Genomic DNA, 18,318 nt, shown 5'->3' with positions numbered 1-18,318 from the left:
CATAGTCACCAAGAAAACAATTGGTAACACACTACGCCGTGAAGGACTGAAATCCTGCAGCGCCCGCAAGGTCCCCCTGCTGAAGAAAGCACATATACAGGCCCGTCTGAAGTTTGCCAATGAACATCTGAATGATTCAGAGGAGAACTGGGTGAAAGTGTTGTGGTCAGATGAGACCAAAATGGAGCTCTTTGGCATCAACTCAACTCGCCGTGTTTGGAGGAGGAGGAATGCTGCCTATGACCCCAAGAACACCATCCCCACCGTCAAACATGGAGGTGGAAACATTATGCTTTGGGGGTGTTTTTCTGCTAAGGGGGCAGTACAACTTCACCGCATCAAAGGGACGATGGACGTGGCCATGTACCATCAAATCTTGGGTGAGAACCTCCTTCCCTCAGCCAGGGCATTGAAAATGGGTCGTGGATGGGTATTCCAGCATGACAATGACCCAAAACACACGGCCAAGGCAACAAAGGAGTGGCTCAAGAAGAAGCACATTAAGGTCCTGGAGTGGCCTAGCCAGTCTCCAGACCTTAATCCCATAGAAAATCTGTGGAGGGAGCTGAAGGTTCGAGTTGCCAAACGTCAGGCTCGAAACCTTAATGACTTGGAGAAGATCTGCAAAGAGGAGTGGGACAAAATCCCTCCTGAGATGTGTGCAAACCTGGTGGCCAACTACAAGAAACGTCGGACCTCTGATTGCCAACAAGGGTTTTGACACCAAGTACTAAATCATGTTTTGCAGAGGGGTCAAATACTTATTTCCTTCATTAAAATGCAAATCAATTTATAACATTTTTGACATGCGTTTTTCTGGATTTTGTTGTTGTTATTCTGTCTCTCATTGTTCAAATAAACCTACCAATAAAATTATAGACTGATCATTTCTTTGTCAGTGGGCAAACGTACATAATCAGCAGGGGATCAAATACTTTTTTCCCTCACTGTACATTTTAGTCATTTAGCAGACGCTCTTATCCAGAGCGACTTACAGTTAGTGAGTGCATACAGTTTCATACTGGCCCCCTGTGGGAATAAAACCCACAACCCTGGCGTTGCAAGCGCCATGCTCTACCAACTGAGCTACACGGGACCGTGTTCAGAGAGAGTACAGAGAGATCCTTGATGAAAACCTGCTCCAGAGTGTTTAGGACCTCAGACTGGGGCGAAGGTTCACCTTCCAACAGGACAACGACCCTAAGCACACAGCCAAGACAATGCAGGAGTGGCTTCGGGACAAATCTCTGAATGTCCTCGAGTGGCCCGGACTTGAACCCGATCGAACATCTCTGGAGAGACCTGAAAATAGCAGTGCAGCGACACTCCCCATCCAACCTGACAGAGGATCTTCAGAGAAGAATGGGAGAAACTCCCCAAATACAGGTGTGCCAAGCTTGTCATACGCAAAAAGATTTGAGGCTGTACTCACTGCCAAAAGTGCTTCAACAAAGTACTGAGTAAAGGGTCTGAATACTTATGTAAATGTTATATTTCAGTTTTACATTTTTAATACATTTGTAAAACAAAAATAAAACCTGTTTTTGCTTTGTCATTATGGGGTATTGTGTGTAGATTGATAAGGGAAAAAACAAACATTTAATCAATTTCAGAATAAGGCCTGGAATGCTTTTCCAACAGTCTTGAAGGAGTTCCCACATATGCTGAGCACTTGTTGGCTGCTTTTCCTTCACTCTGCGGTCCGACTCATCCCAAACCATCTCAATTGGGTGGAGGTCGGGGGATTGTGGAGACCAGGTCATCTGATGCGGCACTCCATCACTCTCCTTCTTGGTAAAATAGCCCTTACACAGCCTGTAGGTGTGTTGGGTCATTGTCCTGTTGAAAAAGAAATGATAGTCCCACTAAGCCCAAACCAGATGGGATGGGGTATCACCGCAGAATGTTGTGGTAGCCATGCTGGTTAAGTGTGCCTTGAATTCTAAATAAATCACAGACAGTGTCACTAGCAAAGCACCCCCACACCATAACACCTCCTCCATGCTTTACGGTGGGAAATAGACATGCAGAGATAATCCGTTCACCCACACTGCGTCTCACAAAGACACGGCGGTTTGAACCAAAAATCTCAAATTTGGACTCTAGACCAAATGACACATTTCCACCGGTCTAATGTCCATTGTTTGTGTTTCTTGGCCCAAGCAAGTCTCTTCTTCTTATTGGTGTCCTTTAGTAGTGGTTTCTTTGCAGCATTTCGACCATGAAGGCCTGATTCACACAGTCTCCTCTGAACAGTTGATGTTGAGATGTGTCTGTTACTTGAACTCTGAAGCATTTATTTGGGCTGCAATTTCTGAGGCTGGTAACTCTAATGAACTTATCCTCTGCAGCAGAGGTAACTCTGGGTCTTCCATTCCTGTGGCAGTCCTCATGAGAGACAGTTTCATCATAGCGCTTGATGGTTTTTGCGACTGCACTTGAAGAAACCTTCAAAGTTCTTGAAATGTTCCGTATTGACTGACCTTCATGTCTTAAAGTAATGATGGACCGTTATTTCTCTTTGCTTATTTGAGCTGTGCTTGCCATAATATGGACTTGGTCTTTTACCAAATAGGACTATCTTCTGTATACCCCCCTCCCTTGTCACAACACAACTGATTAGCTCAAACGCATAAAGAAGGAAATAAATTCCACAAATTAACTTTTAAGAAGGCACACCTGTTAATTGAAATGCATTCCAGGTGACTACCTCATGAAGCTGGTTGAGAGAATGCCAAGAGTGTGCAAAGTTGTCATCAAGGCAAAGGGTGGCTACTTTGAATAATTACATTTACATTTTTGTCATTTAGCAGACGCTCTTATCCAGAGCGACTTACTGGCCCCCCGTGGGAATCGAACCCACAACCCTGGCGTTGCAAACGCCATGCTCTACCAACTGAATCTCAAATATAAAATATATTTTGATTTGTTTAACACTTTTTTGCTTACTACATGATTCCATATGTGTTATTTCATAGTGTTGATGTCTTCACTATTATTCTACAATGTAGAAAATAGTAAAAATAAAGAAAAACCCTTGAATGAGTAGGTTTGTCCAAACTTTTGACTGGTATTGTATATAAACTCAACAAAAAAATAAATGTCCCTTTTTCAGGACCTTGTCTTTCAAAGATAATTCATAAAAATCCAAATAACTTCACAGATCTTAATTGTAAAGGGTTTAAACACTGTTTCCCATGCTTGTTCAATGAACCATAAACAATTAATGAACATGCACCTGTGGAACGGTCGTTAAGACACTAACAGCTTAGATGGTAGGCAATTAAGGTCAGTTATGAAATTTTTTGACACTAAAGAGGCCTTTCTACAGACTCTGAAAACCCCCAAAAGAAAGTTGTCCAGGGTCCCTGCTCATCTGCGTGAACGTGCCTTAGGCATGCTGCAAGGAGGCATGAGGACTGCAGATGTGGCCAGGGCCATAAATTGCAATGTCCGTACCGTGAGACGCCTAAGACAGCGCTACAGGGAGACAGGACAGACAGCTGATCGTCCTCGCAGTGGCAGACCATGTGTAACAACACCTGCACAGGATCGGTACATCCAAACATCACACCTGTGGGACAGGTACAGGATGGCAACAACAACTGCCCGAGTTACACCAGGAACGCACAATCCCTCCACCAGTGCTCAGACTGTCCGCAATAGGCTGAGAGAGGCTGTGAAGAGTCAACAGTGAAGAGGCGACTCCGGGATGCTGACCTTCTAGGCAGAGTTGCAAAGAAAATACCATATCTCAGACTGGCCAATAAAAATAAAATATTAAAATGGGCAGTCTGAGATATGGCTTTTTCTTTGCAACTCTGCCTAGAAGGTCAGCATCCCGGAGTCGCCTCTTCACTGTTGACGTTGAGACTGGTGTTTTGCGGGTACTATTTAATGAAGCTGCCAGTTGAGGACCTGTGAGGCGCCTGTTTCTCAAACTAGACACTAATGTATTTGTCCTCTTGCTCAGTTGTGCACCAGGGCCTCCCACTCCTCTTTCTATTCTGGTTAGAGCCAGTTTGCACTGTTCTGTGAAGAGAGTAGTACACAGTGTTGTACGAGATCTTCAGTTTCTTGGCAATTTCTTGCATGGAATAGCCTTCATTTCTCAGAACAAGAATAGACTGACGAGTTTCAGAAGAAAGTTATTTGTTTCTGGCCATTTTGAGCCTCTAATCGAACCCACAATTGCTGATGCTCCAGATACTCAACTAGTCTCAAGATGCCCAGTTTTATTGCTTCTTTAATCAGCACAACAGTTTTCAGCTGTGCTAACATAATTGCAAAAGGGTTTACTAATGATCAATTAGCCTTTTAAAATGATAAACTTGGATTAGCAAACACAACGTGCCACTGGAACACAGGACTGATGGATGCTGATAATGGGCCTCTGTATGCCTATGTAGATATTCCATTAAAAATCAGCCGTTTCCAGCTACAATAGCCATTTACAATATTAACAATGTCTACACTGTATTTCTGATCAATTTGATGTTATTTTAATGGACAAAAAATTTATTTTCTTTCGATAACAAGGACATTTCTAAGTGACCCCAAACTTTGAACGGTAGTGTGTGTATATATATATATTATTATTTTTTTTTCGGGGGGGGGGGTATTCTAATGGTTATTACGGTGACCGTGGTCATTTGGCTGACCAATAACCGTCATCCAAAATTCCATGACCGTCACAGCCCTGTGTGTGTGTGTGCGCACCTTTGAGGGCTGGCCGGTGTCTGATCCCCACAGAGACAAAGAAACAGTCCATGTCCACATGCAGGATACAGGACTGAGGGCCAGGAGCAGCTGAGGAACCTGAACAACAAACACACAGACAGACAAATCAGGAGAGACAGACTTGTAACATACACAGAATAAGAAACACACACTAACATGTACACACAGCTACTCCTCACGTAATAAGGTCAGCAAAATGTGTCACACTCAGACTCACCCTTCCATAAACCCTGATGACATTAACAACATGCAGAATGTTTCCACTCAGACTCACCCTTCCATAAACCCTGATGACATTAACAACATGCAGAATGTTTCCACTCAGACTCACCCTTCCATAAACCCTGATGACATTAACAACATGCAGAATGTTTCCACTCAGACTCACCCTTCCATAAACCCTGATGACATTAACAACATGCAGAATGTTTCCACTCAGACTCACCCTTCCATAAACCCTGATGACATTAACAACATGCAGAATGTTTCCACTCAGACTCACCCTTCCATAAACCCTGATGACATTAACAACATGCAGAATGTTTCCACTGACATTTGAGAGAGAGAGACATGACTGAGTAATCAGAATTCACATGTCATCAGATAGAGACCATCCAATCCATCCCTTCCAAACACACTCCTCCTCCTCCTTACCCTCTCTCCTCTGGCATCTGAGCCTGTCTGTCCCGGGGAATGTGGCGCCTGTGGCCCTCCTCGTGCTCTGCAGCGTGTTGACATATTCAGAGAACTCACTTCTCCACGTGGAGATGTGATGTAGACGAGAGTGGGAGTAGTACTCTGAGATGATCCCCCCAGTCTTCGCCAGTGATGATTGGTGGTTGGTTTCCAGAGGGGCGGGGTTAGGAGAAAAGTCATTGTGGTGACTGCCATTCAGACGGACAGGAGAAGGGGAGGGGTTTGGGTTAGCAAGGGGGAGGGGTTTCTCAGGAGGGGAATCTGATTGACAGGGCTTCGGAGGTGGGAGATCGAGGGGGCGGGACGCCGAGGCAGCCGTTGCCTCCTGATAGGTGGGCGGCGGGGGTTTGGGTCTCTGTTCATTGGCCAGTTGTGCGTGGTGTCTGTAGTGAGACACAAGGGGAGGGGTTGGGTTTCTGGGGGGGCTGTGGAGAAGTTTGGGGGGGTCAGATTTCAAAGAGGAGTTGGATAGGGGGCTGGCAGGATGCAGGGACACAGACACCCCTGTGGACTTGCTGTCAAGGTTCAGGGCTCTGTCCGTGGTGGGTCGCGTGGGGTTGGGGGAGAGATCCAGAGGCTTTAAGGCACCATTCACAGGGTGGGTGTGACCGTTGGTCAGAGGGGGGTCCTTCGCCCCTCTTGGGGGTCTGACAGGACAGGGGTCCTCAATGCCCCCGTCTTGCACCCAGTTTATTTGGGCGGTCCTCGTCTTGTCATAGGAGGTCAGTAATGATCCATTCCTTTAGGACAGAGAGAGACGTGGGAATTTAGAATCACAACGTGAAACCAATGTTCTTTATGTGCACCCTACTTTTGTATGTTATTATGCCAGCACCAATATACATATACAGTGTATTCGGAAAGTATTCAGACTTTTTCCACATTTTGTTACGTTACAGCCTTATTTATAAAATTGATTAAATACTTTTTTCCCCCTCAATTTACACACAATACCCCATAGTGACAAAGCGAAAACAGATGAGATTATTGCAAATTTATTTAAAAAAAAAAAAAAAAAAAGCTTATTTACATTAGGATCCAGGCCCTTTGCTATGAGACTCGACATTGAGCTCAGGAGCATCCTGTTTCCATTGATCATCCTTGAGATGTTGCTACAACTTGATTGGAGTCCACCTATGTTAAATTCAATTGATTGGACATGATTTGGAAAGGCACACACCTGTCTATATAAGGTCCCACAGTTGACAGTGCATGTCAGAGCAGAAACTAAGCCATGAGGTTTCTGCTACCTGGGGCGGCAGGTAGCTTAGTGGTTAAGAGCGTTGTGCCAGTAACCAAAAGGTCGCTTGTTATAATCCCCGAGCCAACTAGGTGAAAAATCTGTTGATGTGCCCTTGAGCAAGGCACTTAACCCTAATTGCTCCTGTAAGTCGCTCTGGATAAGAGCGTCTGCTAAATGACGTAAATGTAAAGGAATTGTCCGTATAGCTCCGAGACAGGATTGTGTAGAGGCACAGATCTGGGGAAGGGTACCAAAAAATTTCTGCAGTATTGAAGGTCCCCAACAACACAGTGGCCTCCATAATTCTTTAACGGAAGAAGTTTGGAACCACCAAGACTCTTCCTAGAGCTGGCCGCCCGGTCAAACTGAGCAATCAGAGGAGAAGGGCATTGGTCAGGGAGGTGACCAAGAACCCGATGGTCAATCTGACAGAGCTCTAGGGTTCCTCTGTGGAGATGGGAGAACCTTCCAGAAGAACAACCATCTCTGCTGCACTCCACCAATTAGGCCTTTATGGTAGAGTGGCCAGACGGATGCCACTCCTCAGTAAAAAGGCACATGACAGCCCGCTTGGAGTTGCCAAAAGGCACCTAAAGGACTTTCAGACCATGATGAAACCAAGATTGAACTCTTTGGCCTGAATGCCAAGCGTCACGTCTGGAGGAAACCTGGCACCATCCCTACAGTGAAGCATGATGGTGGCAGCATCATGCTGTGGGGATGTTCTTCAGTGGCAGGGGCTGGGAAACTAGTCAGGATCGAGGGAAAGATGAACGGAGCAAAGTACAAAGAGATCCATGATGAAAACCTGCTCCAGAGCGCTCAGGACCTCAGACTGGGGCAAAGGTTCACCTTCCAACAGGACAACTACCCTAAGCACACAGCCAAGACACTCCCCAAATACAGGTGTGCCAAGCTTGTAGTGTAATACCGAAGAAGACTTGAGGCTGTAATCGCTGCCAAAGGTGCTTCAACAAAGTATTGAGTAAAGGGTCTGAATATTTATGTAAATGGTATATTTCTAAAAACCAGTTATTGCTTTGTCATTATAGGGTATTCTGTCTAGATTGATGAGGAAAAAAACAAGTTAATCCATTTTAGAATAAGGATGTAACCTAACAAAATGTGGAAAAGGTCAAGGGGTCTGAATACTTTCCGAAGGCACTGTATCAATACACACATAGACAAAACACAAACACACTCACAGTCTGAAGTCCAGATCCCGGTAGCTGTGCTGGAGGTGGTTGGAGAAGGAGGGGCTGGACTGAGGTTGTGCGTGCCCAGGTTTAGAGTGCTCATCGCTGGGGTGAGCTGGGATGGGATCGGGGGTCTGCGGGTGGGTGTCGGCTGGAGCAAGAGGCCGGATGCAGCCTTGCTTGGGCTGCCCTTGGCTGGGTGGGTGGTGGGGGATGTGTCCTGGGTCAGAGTAGAGGTGATTGGAGGAGAAGGGGCTGAGGAAGCCGCGTCCTGGGCTAAGGTGTCTGGACTGAGGGTAGAGGTGACTGGGGAGGGGGAGCGAGTGGCTGGGCTGGGGGTTGAGGTGGCCAGCTAGCGGATTATGCTGGGGGAGGAGATTGTCTGTGTGTAGATGACTATGGCTGGGCTTCCCAAGGCTGGGGGCTGGGTTGTTGTGGCCAGGTATGAGGTTATTGAGGCTGGGTACGGGGAGGCCGTGGCTGGGTTGGGTTTCCCCGCTGCTGGTTCCTGCAGCCTCTTGGCCCTGGCGAACACACACACTGGGGAAGCTCAGGCCTTTCTGCTTGGCATAGAGCTGGTACTGCAGGTAGGACAGGAGATGGCCAGCCTTGATACTGAAGGCAGGGAAAAAGGAATGTTCAAACACTATATGTAGATTACATTACACAACACACAAACACAACACCCACCTGTCAGTGATCCACTCCGGCCGGATCACCTTCTTGTCCCTCAGCTCCTGTATCTTGCTATTGGGCAGGTTGGTGGCGATTATGTGGGTGGTCTTGGAACGGGAGTAGTACATGTGAAACTGACCCCCATGCAGCATCATCAGCCTGCGCAGCTCGTCCGCAGTGGGGTCTAGGTATAGAAATATAATGAATTGAATGGAACTAGCGCTGATATCCACATTCTACTCTTTACATTTTTATTTTTAGCAGACGCTCTTATCCAGAGCGACTTACAGTTAGTGAGTGCATACATTATTATTATTTTTTCTTTTTACATACTGGCCCCCCTATGCGCACACACACAGGCAGGGTCAAAAGCCAGAGAGGAAGAACAGGGGCAGACATTAAAGAGCAGTAAAGCATACACACACACATATACAGTGGGGAGAACAAGTATTTGATACACTGCCGATTTTGCAGGTTTTCCTACTTACAAAGCATGTAGAGGTCTGTAATTTTTATCATAGGTACACTTCAACTGTGAGAGACGGAATCTAAAACAAAAATCCAGAAAATCACATTGTATGATTTTTAAGTAATTAATTAGCATTTTATTGCATGACATAAGTATTTGATACATCAGAAAAGCAGAACTTAATATTTGGTACAGAAACCTTTGTTTGCAATTACAGAGATCATACGTTTCCTGACCAGGTTTGCACACACTGCAGCAGGGATTTTGGCCCACTCCTCCATACAGACCTTCTCCAGATCCTTCAGGTTTCGGGGCTGTCGCTGGGCAATACAGACTTTCAGCTCCCTGCAAAGATTTTCTATTGGGTTCAGGTCTGGAGACTGGCTAGGGCACTCCAGGACCTTGAGATGCTTCTTACGGAGCCACTCCTTAATTGCCCTGGCTGTGTGTTTCGGGTCGTTGTCATGCTGGAAGACCCAGCCACGACCCATCTTCAATGCTCTTACTGAGGGAAGGAGGTTGTTGGCCAAGATCTCGCGATACATGGCCCAATCCATCCTCCCCTCAATATGGTGCAGTTGTCCTGTCCCCTTTGCAGAAAAGCATCCCCAAAGAATGATGTTTCCACCTCCATGTTTCACGGTTGGGATGGTGTTCTTGGGGTTGTACTCATCCTTCTTCTTCCTCCAAACACGGCGAGTGGAGTTTAGACCAAAAAGCTCTATTTTTGTCTCATCAGACCACATTACCTTCTCCCATTCCTCCTCTGGATCATCCAGATGGTCATTGGCAAACTTCAGATGGGCCTGGACATGCGCTGGCTTGAGCAGGGGGACTTGCGTGCGCTGCAGGATTTTAATCCATGACAGCGTAGTGTGTTACTAATGGTTTTATTTGAGACTGTGGTCCCAGCTCTCTTCAGGTCATTGACCAGGTCCTGCCGTAGTTCTGGGCTGATCCTCACCTTCCTCATGATCATTGATGCCCCACGAGGTGAGATCTTGCATGGAGCCCCAGACCGAGGGTGATTGACCGTCATCTTGAACTTCTTCCATTTTCTAATAATTGCGCCAACAGTTGTTGCCTTCTCACCAAGCTGCTTGCCTATTTTGTCCTGTAGCCCATCCCAGCCTTGTGCAGGTCTACAATTTTATCCCTGATGTCCTTACACAGCTCTCTGGTCTTGGCCATTGTGGAGAGGTTGGAGTCTGTTTGATTGAGTGTGTGGACAGGTGTCTTTTATACAGGTAACGAGTTCAAACAGGTGCAGTTAATACAGGTAATGAGTGGAGAACAGGAGGGCTTCTTAAAGAAAAACTAACAGGTCTGTGAGAGCCGGAATTCTTACTGGTTGGTAGGTGATCAAATACTTATGTCATGCAATAAAATTCAAATTAATTACTTAAAAATCATACAATGTGATTTTCTGGATTTTTGTTTTAGATTCCGTCTCTCACAGTTGAAGTGTACCTATGATAAAAATTACAGACCTCTACATGTCCTGTATACACATACAGTTGAAGTCGGAAGTTTACATACACCTTAGCCAAATACATTTAAACTCAGTTTTTCACAATTCCTGACATTTAATCCTAGTAGAAATTCCCTGTTTTAGGTCAGTTAGGATCACCACTTTATTTAAAAAATTTGAAATGTCAGAATAATAGTAGAGAGAATGATTTATTTCAGCTTTTATTTCTTTCATCACATTCCCAGTGGGTCAGAAGTTTACATACACTCAATTAGTATTTGGTAGCATTGCCTTTAAATTGTTTAACTTGGGTCAAACGTTTCGGTTTGCCTTCCACAAGCTTCCCACAATAAGTTGGGTGGATTTTGGCCCATTCAGAGCTAGTGTAACGGAGTCAGGTTTGTAGGCCTCCTTGCTCGAAAATGCTTTTTCAGTTCTGCCCTCTATATTTTCTATAGGATTGAGGTCAGGGCTTTGTGATGGCCACTCCAATACCTTGACTTTGTTGTCCTTAAGCCATTTTGCTACAACTTTGGAAGGATGCTTGGGGTCATTGTCCATTTGGAAGACCCATTTGCGACCAAGCTTTAACTTCCTGACTGATGTCTTGAGATGTTGCTTCAACATATCCACATACTTTTCCTTCCTCATGGTGCAATCTATTTTGTGAAGTGCACCAGTCCCTCCTGCAACAAAGCATGATGCTGCCACCCCCGTGCTTCACGGTTGGGATGGTGTTCTTCGGCTTGCAGGTCCCCCTTTTTCCTCCAAACATAACGATGGTCATTATGGCCAAACAGTTCTATTTTTGTTTCATCAGACCAGAGGACATTTCTCCAAAAAGTACGATCTTTGTCCCCATGTGCAGTTGCAAACCGTAGTCTGGCTTTTTTATGGCGGTTTTGGAGCAGTGGCTTCTTCCTTGCTGAGCGGCCTTTCAGGTTATGTCGATATAGGACTCGTTTTACTGTGGATATAGATACTTTTGTACCCGTTTCCTCCAGCATCTTCACAAGGTCCTTTGCTGTTGTTCTGGGATTGAATTGCACTTTTCACACCAAAGTACGTTCATCTCTAGGAGACAGAACGCGTCTCCTTCCTGAGCGGTATGACGGCTGCGTGGTCCCATGGTGTTTATGCTTGCATACTATTGTTTGTACAGATGAACGTGGTACCTTCAGGCGTTTGGAAATTGCTCCCCAGGATGAACCAGACTTGTGGAGGTCTACAATTCTTTTTTCTGAGGTCTTGGCTGATTTCTTTTGATTTTCCCATGATGTCAAGCAAAGAGGCACTGAGTTTGAATGTAGGCCTTGAAATACATCCACAGGTACACCTACAATTGACTCAAATGATGTCAATTAGCCTATGAGAAGCTTCTAAAGCCATTACATTTTTCTGGAATTTTCCAAGCTGTTTAAAGGCACAGTCAACTTAGTGTATGTCAACTTCTGACCCACTGGAATTGTGATACAGTGAATTATAAGTTAAATAATCTGTCTGTAAACAATTGTTGGAAAAATTACTTGTGTCATGCACAAAGTAGATGTCCTAACCGACCTGCCAAAACTATAATTTGATACCAAGAAATTTGTGGAGTGGTTGAAAAATGAGTTTTAATGACTCCAACCTAAGTGTATGTAAACTTTCGACTTCAACTGTGTGTGTGTGTGTATATATATGCAATTTTTGCTAATTTATAAAAAATTATAAACTGAAATATGACATTTACATAAGTATTCAGACCCTTTACTCAGTACTTTGTTGAAGCACCTTTGGCAGTGATTACAGCCTCCAGTCTTCTTGGGTATGACGCTACAAGCTTGGAACACCTGTATTTGGGGAGTTTCTCCCATTATTTTCTGCAGATCCTCTCAAGCTCTGTCAGGTTAGATGGGGAGCGTTTCGGCACAGCTATTTTCAGGTCTCTCCAGAGATGTTAGATCGGGTTCAAGTCCGGGCTCTGGCTGGGCCACTCAAGGACATTCAGAGACTTGTCCCAAAGCCACTCCTGCATTGTCTTGGCTGTGTGCTTAGGGTAGTTGTCCTGTTGGAAGGTGAACCTTCGCCCCAGTCTGAGGTCCTGAGCGCTCTGGAGCAGGTTTTCATCAAGGATCTCTCTGTACTTTGCTCCGTTCATCTTTGCCTCGATCCTGACTAGTCTCCCAGTCCCTGCCGCTGAAAAACATCCCCACCTCATGATGCTGCCACCATCATGCTTCACCGTAGAGATGGTGCCAGGTTTCCTCCAGATGTGACGCTTGGCATTCAGGCATTCAGGACAATCTTTGTTTCATCAGACCTGAGAATCTTGTTTCTCATGGTCAGAGTCCTTTAGGTGCCTTTTGGCAACTCCAAGCGGGCTGTCATGTTCCTTTTACTGAGGAGTGGCTTCTATCTGGCCACTCTACCATAAAGGCCTGATTGGTGGAATGCTGCAGAGATAGTTGTCCTTCTGGAAGTTTCTCCCATCTGCACAGAGGAACTCTAGAGCTCTGTCAGAGCAGAGTGACCATCAGGTTCTTGGTCACCTCCCTGACCAAGGCCCTTCTCCCCCGATTGCTCAGTTTGGCCGGGTGGCAGATTCTAGGAAGAGTCTTATTGGTCCCAAACTGCTTCCATTTAAGAATGATGGAGGCCACTGTGTTCTTGGGGACTTTCAATGCTGCAGATATTTGTTGGTACCCTTCCCCAGATCTGTGCCTCGACACAATCCTGTTTCGGAGCTCTACGGACAATTCCTTCAACCCCATGGCTTGGTTTTTGCTCTGACATGCACTGTCAACTGTGGGACCTTATATAGACAGGTGTGTGCCTTTCCAAATAATGTCCTTATCAATTGAATTTACCACAGGTGGACTCCAATCAAGTTGTAGAAACATCTCAAGGATGATCAATGGGAACAGGATGCACCGGAGCTCAATTTCGAGTCTCATAGCAAAGGGTCTGAATACTTATGTAAATAAGGTATTTCCGTTTTTTATTTTTAATAAATGTGCAACATTTTCTAAAAACCTGTTTTGCTTTGTCATTATGGGGTAGTGTGTAGATTGCAGAGGGAATTTTATTTAAAAAATCAATTTTAGAATAAGGCTGTAATTTAACAAAATGTGGAAAAGTCAAGGGGTCTGAATACTTTCCGATGGCACTGTATATATAAATATGAGAGTGAGAGGTTATTTCCATGTACTCCCTGTGATATTCTTAGAAATCATTTACATATCCAATTTATATTTCCTCTAGGTGAAAAGAAAACGAGAAGATGGAAGAGGAGGAAAGACAAAGGGTACAAAAGCGAAATGAGGAGAAAATTAAGGGAAAGAGTGAAAGGTGGAAAGAGGAATTTGAGAAGAAATGGGGTAAAAATTGAAAAGTGGAGATAAGAGGGGGAAAGAGAAAAGAATGAAAGATGGAGATTGGGATAAAAGGAGAGAGGGGAAGGCAGTGTGGGAAAACAGAATTAAAGAGGTAGAACGTGTCGACCGCACAGCAATCCCAAAAAAGCCTTCTATGGCTTATCTAACAACTGGAGCCAGTCTATTGTACAGTCCACATGCACACACAGTCCATACATCGCAGTTACACACCCACACAGTCTCTCTAGAGAAATAATTGCAATCAAAGTAAAATTGCTTAGAAAGTATAAATGGGTTACTACCTCCATTAAAGCATTAAGGACTGTATTTAGTATCCATAGGAGGGATAAGGATAGAATCAATTGGAGAAGGGTGGGTATGGTGTAAAGGCATCCGCATGCTTCCCATCCGAAACAGTTAGGAACAGTTTGAGTATACGTATATTATGACGACATTTTGTGACATTTTTCTTTGTTTTGATCTTCGGCAAGGTTTTTTCCGGCTGTTCATGCACACAAATTATCTCGAGGCAAGCTGAAGTCGGTAGCCGAAGTCTACGCCCCCTTCGACAGTGATTGGTCAACAGTAGGGATCCTTCAATTAAGTGTTTGTTGTCATTCAACGAGACAGGACTCGTTTTCATGCACATTTTTCAACTTCTGAAATACTGCACCAAACAGCTTAGTTAGATGTAAAATTGCGCGATTAAAACGTCAAAATTAATGACCGATTTCTTGAGTTATCTTAGATTAATTCGGACTATTTTGAGGAAGTGTATGCTGGCTACAGCGTCTCAAGATGGATAAACAGTACTATTGCCACTTTTTCTCATTTTTCAAGCGAAGGTCTTTTAAGGGAGTATGCGAGCACACTCGTTCGGTTGGCCTAGCCAGACCATGCTGACGCCTTAATGCCCATGTGTCTCACCTGTGTACCCGTTGACATAGATGGCCACCCCAGTGAAGATGCTAGAGCAGGCTCCATCTTTCTGTTTCTCTCTGGGGGCGTCCATCTTAAACTGCTCATCCAGCTTGGACACCTTAGCAGCCATGTAGCCACCCTACACACACACACATTTTACATTTAAGTCATTTAGCAGACACTTATCTAGAGCGACTTACAGGAGCAATTATGGTTAAGTGCCTTGCTCAAGGGCACAGACAGATTTTTCACCTGGTCGGTTACTAGCCCAACGCTCTTAACCGCTAGGCTACCTGCCGCCGCTACACACATTTTAGAATTTGTTCTAACATGAAACCATGAAATACTCACTGCAGACTGATAGTCACACATGCAACAGGCCTCCAGGCAAAGTCAATGGAGTGCCAAATTAAGGATGAAAACCTTATCATGCCTGACATATACAGAGCACACTCTCTCCTACTTTATATTCTTAGCCTCTCCTTTCTCATCAGTAGTCATAAGTACACATAATCACACAGGTATCAACCTAGGTTGTTTGCACAATTCACTATGCACTAGCACTACCATATTATCCCACTGAGCTAAAGTGAGCCAATTGGACAATGTAACAGATAATGCCACGCTCGTGGGTCTCCATGGCAACAGAAACAGAAAGTTACTCACCCTGGAAGCCCAACCGTTGTCATCCCTGTCCCTCTTCCTCCGTCCATCTCGACTCATACTGAGAAAACCTGGAAAAGAGAGAGTGCGAGAAAAAAATAGAGAAATAGTGTGTTTTAAGGAGCCATATCTATATGACAAGGAGTCAGTCCACAGTGGGTTTGTTATCAGGTTTTTAGGTGATCGATCAGCCAACTTCAGTACACTAATTAGGCTTGTATTGTAATTAGTGATCGATACAGGCAGATCTACATCAGGCCCCGCCCTAGAAGAACAGTACAACAGCGTGTGTGGGAAAGTGTGGTGACCAATGTGTTCTTACCATATAATTTTACCTTCCTTGGTCTGTCTCTTTGTCCCTCAAACACACACTCTACAACATTTTATTTTTCTCACACTTGATGCTCTCCGCTCTCACCCTATATCCTGTGTGTGCCTCCATCTCAGAGGGTGTGATTATGATGAAACAATCCTCATACTCTCATTCTTATTACATTATTTTTTAATTATATGTCTCTGGACCCTTTAGTTCTGGCCTTGAGCATTGTAGCGCTCATCTCAAACCGATTTCTCTTCAAACCTCCTCTATTGGGCTTTTTGAGTGCAATCAAATCAGGCTGTTGTCCAATTTGACATGAGGAGGGTGTTTCCAAGCGCAAAGAGAGCTCATCAACTTTTGATTTTGGAGTGTACTCTCCTTTTAGCACTGACCCCAGCCTTGGTCTGTGACCCATGTCTCGACCAGAGGGAGTAGGCCAGTAAGCCTGTCCTAACATAGGCCCTGAGAGAGGGAGCCTGAACGCCAGCCAACAAGAATCCAAAAGCAGAGAATGGCACATCTGTTGAATGAACAAGCAGTCAGGTTTAACACTGATCGTCTGTGTTCCCAATCTGCCCATCACCTGTAGCTGGCTGCCATGATTGCAGCGTGTGACTTATATCCTGCCAGGGCCAGGTGCTCCAATCATGCAAATGAGCACGAGCAGGAAGAACACACTCAGGTCAGTTCAAAGGGAGGTGACATCAAACATAGGGAGAATCTCAATTGCATACTCCTCACATCCTCACCTCCTTCTCAAAACCTATTGGATGAGAAAGACAGAGGTCCCGCCCCTCTGCCCTTCTCCTCCAATGGTTCTTTGAGAAGGAGGAGAGAGGACGCGAGGAGTATGCAATTTAAATTCTCCCAAGAAGGAGAAAATGAAGGAAGCCAAATGAAAAAAAGAATGGATGTAGCCTTGGGTAGAAATGCTATGGACAAAGCAAGGCACAGAAAAAAGAAAGAGAGGAGGGGAAACAGACAGAAATAGACATTGGCAGATAACCTATATGGAGTAGAAAGCAGTAAGAAAGAGGTGGAGATATGGGGTTAAACCTAGGCCTACATCCCATCCATGGACAAGTAATCAATCAGACAAAGAGAAAGTAGCCGAGAAAAATAGACAGACGTAGGAGAGTCAGAGTCTTTAATCTAGCCCTGCAACATTTGCTGGTTTAGGATCAGCTTTATCTGGCGCTGTTATGACCTTTACCATTATGAGCTAAAAATACACCTGTCTCCAGAACAGTTCTAACGGGCCTCCCGCTGTATTACTACTACCTGACTCTGCAGCAGCATTTAAGCAGCAGGGATGGCTGGACCATAGACATAGATAGAGGACTCATCTTTGTATCTGTGCCATTACAGGGTTCGTGACAGCTTGGGCAGCACCATTGAGGCTATCTCCGTTTTGAAGTAGTACATTTTCTTCTTCAAGATTGTCTGATCCCACCCGATGACCAGGTTGGACATGACTCCAACAGGGTCAACAGGAGGGATCAGCCAATAAAGTTGGTGTCAAATCGGAGGGCCTGTTGTCTGGACCTCTGGCAGTCTCTATGGGGGTGCCACAGGGTTCAATTCTCGGGCCGACTCTATTCTCTGTGTATATCAATGATGTCGCTCTTGCTGCTGGTGACTCTCAGATCCACCTCTACTCTACGCAGACGAAACCATTTTGTATACATCTGGCCCTTCATTGGACACTGTGTTAACAAACCTCCAAACGAGTTTCAATGCCATACAACACTCCTTCCGTGGCCTCCAACTGCTCTTAAACGCTAGTAAAACTAAATGCATGCTCTTCAATCGAACGCTGCTTGCACCCGCCCGCCTGACTATAATCACTACTCTCGGCGGGTCTGACTTAGAATATGTGGACAACTACAAATACCTAGGTGTCTGGTTAGACCGTAAACTCTCCTTCCAGACTCACATTAAGTATCTCCAATCGAAAGTTACATCTAGAATCGGCTTCCTATTTCGCAACAAAGCCTCCTTCACTCATGCTGCTAAACATGCCCTCGAAAAACTGACTATCCTACCGATCCTTGACTTCGGCGATGTCATTTACAAAATAGCTTCCAACACTCTACTCAGCAAATTGGATGTATTATATCACAGTGCCATCCGTTTTGACACCAAAGCCCCATATACTACCCACCATTGTGACCTGTACGCTCTCGTTGGCTGGCCCTCACTACATATTCGTCGCCAAACCCACTGGCTCTAGGTCATTTATAAATCACTTCTAGGCAAATCCCCGCCTTATCTTAGATCATTATCTCCAGCCACCCTAGTCATAGACTGTTCTCTCTGCTACCGCACGAAAAGCGGTACCGGAGTGCCAAGTCTAGGTCCAAAAGACTTCTCAACAGCTTCTACCCCCAAGCCATAAGACTCCTGAACAGCTAATCATGGCTACCCAGACTATTTGCACTGCCCCCCCACCCCATCTTTTTACGCTGCTGCTACTCTGTTAATTATTTAACTTTTTTATTAAAAATAAATGCACTGTTGGTTAAGGGCTGTAAGTAAGCATTTCACTGTAATGTCTGCACCTGTTGTA

The 18,318-nt window shown here is 45.0% G+C and overlaps 1 protein-coding gene across 6 annotated transcripts in view; it reads right to left on the bottom strand.

Moving 5' to 3' along the window:
- LOC121555105 overlaps positions 1-18,318 on the bottom strand; it is an 81,282-nt gene that overhangs the window by 13,244 nt on the left and 49,720 nt on the right. For all 6 annotated transcript variants that reach the window (XR_006657307.1, XR_006657306.1, XM_045206764.1 and 3 more), the window contains 6 exons: positions 15,434-15,501; positions 14,774-14,906; positions 8,566-8,734; positions 7,885-8,490; positions 5,395-6,176; positions 4,720-4,818 (listed from right to left, as the gene is read on the bottom strand). Coding sequence is in view for 4 of the 6 variants with exons in the window: in XM_045206764.1 (XP_045062699.1) it covers positions 4,720-4,818; positions 5,395-6,176; positions 7,885-8,490; positions 8,566-8,734; positions 14,774-14,906; positions 15,434-15,501 (1,857 nt within the window). In the remaining 2 variants the exon portion in view is untranslated. The remainder of the gene's footprint in view (positions 1-4,719; positions 4,819-5,394; positions 6,177-7,884; positions 8,491-8,565; positions 8,735-14,773; positions 14,907-15,433; positions 15,502-18,318) is intronic.

The sequence above is a fragment of the Coregonus clupeaformis genome, chromosome 23 (genome assembly GCF_020615455.1).
Source record: "Coregonus clupeaformis isolate EN_2021a chromosome 23, ASM2061545v1, whole genome shotgun sequence".
Classification (NCBI taxonomy): Eukaryota; Metazoa; Chordata; class Actinopteri; order Salmoniformes; family Salmonidae; genus Coregonus; species Coregonus clupeaformis.
This window is presented reverse-complemented; position numbering and strand designations above follow the sequence as displayed.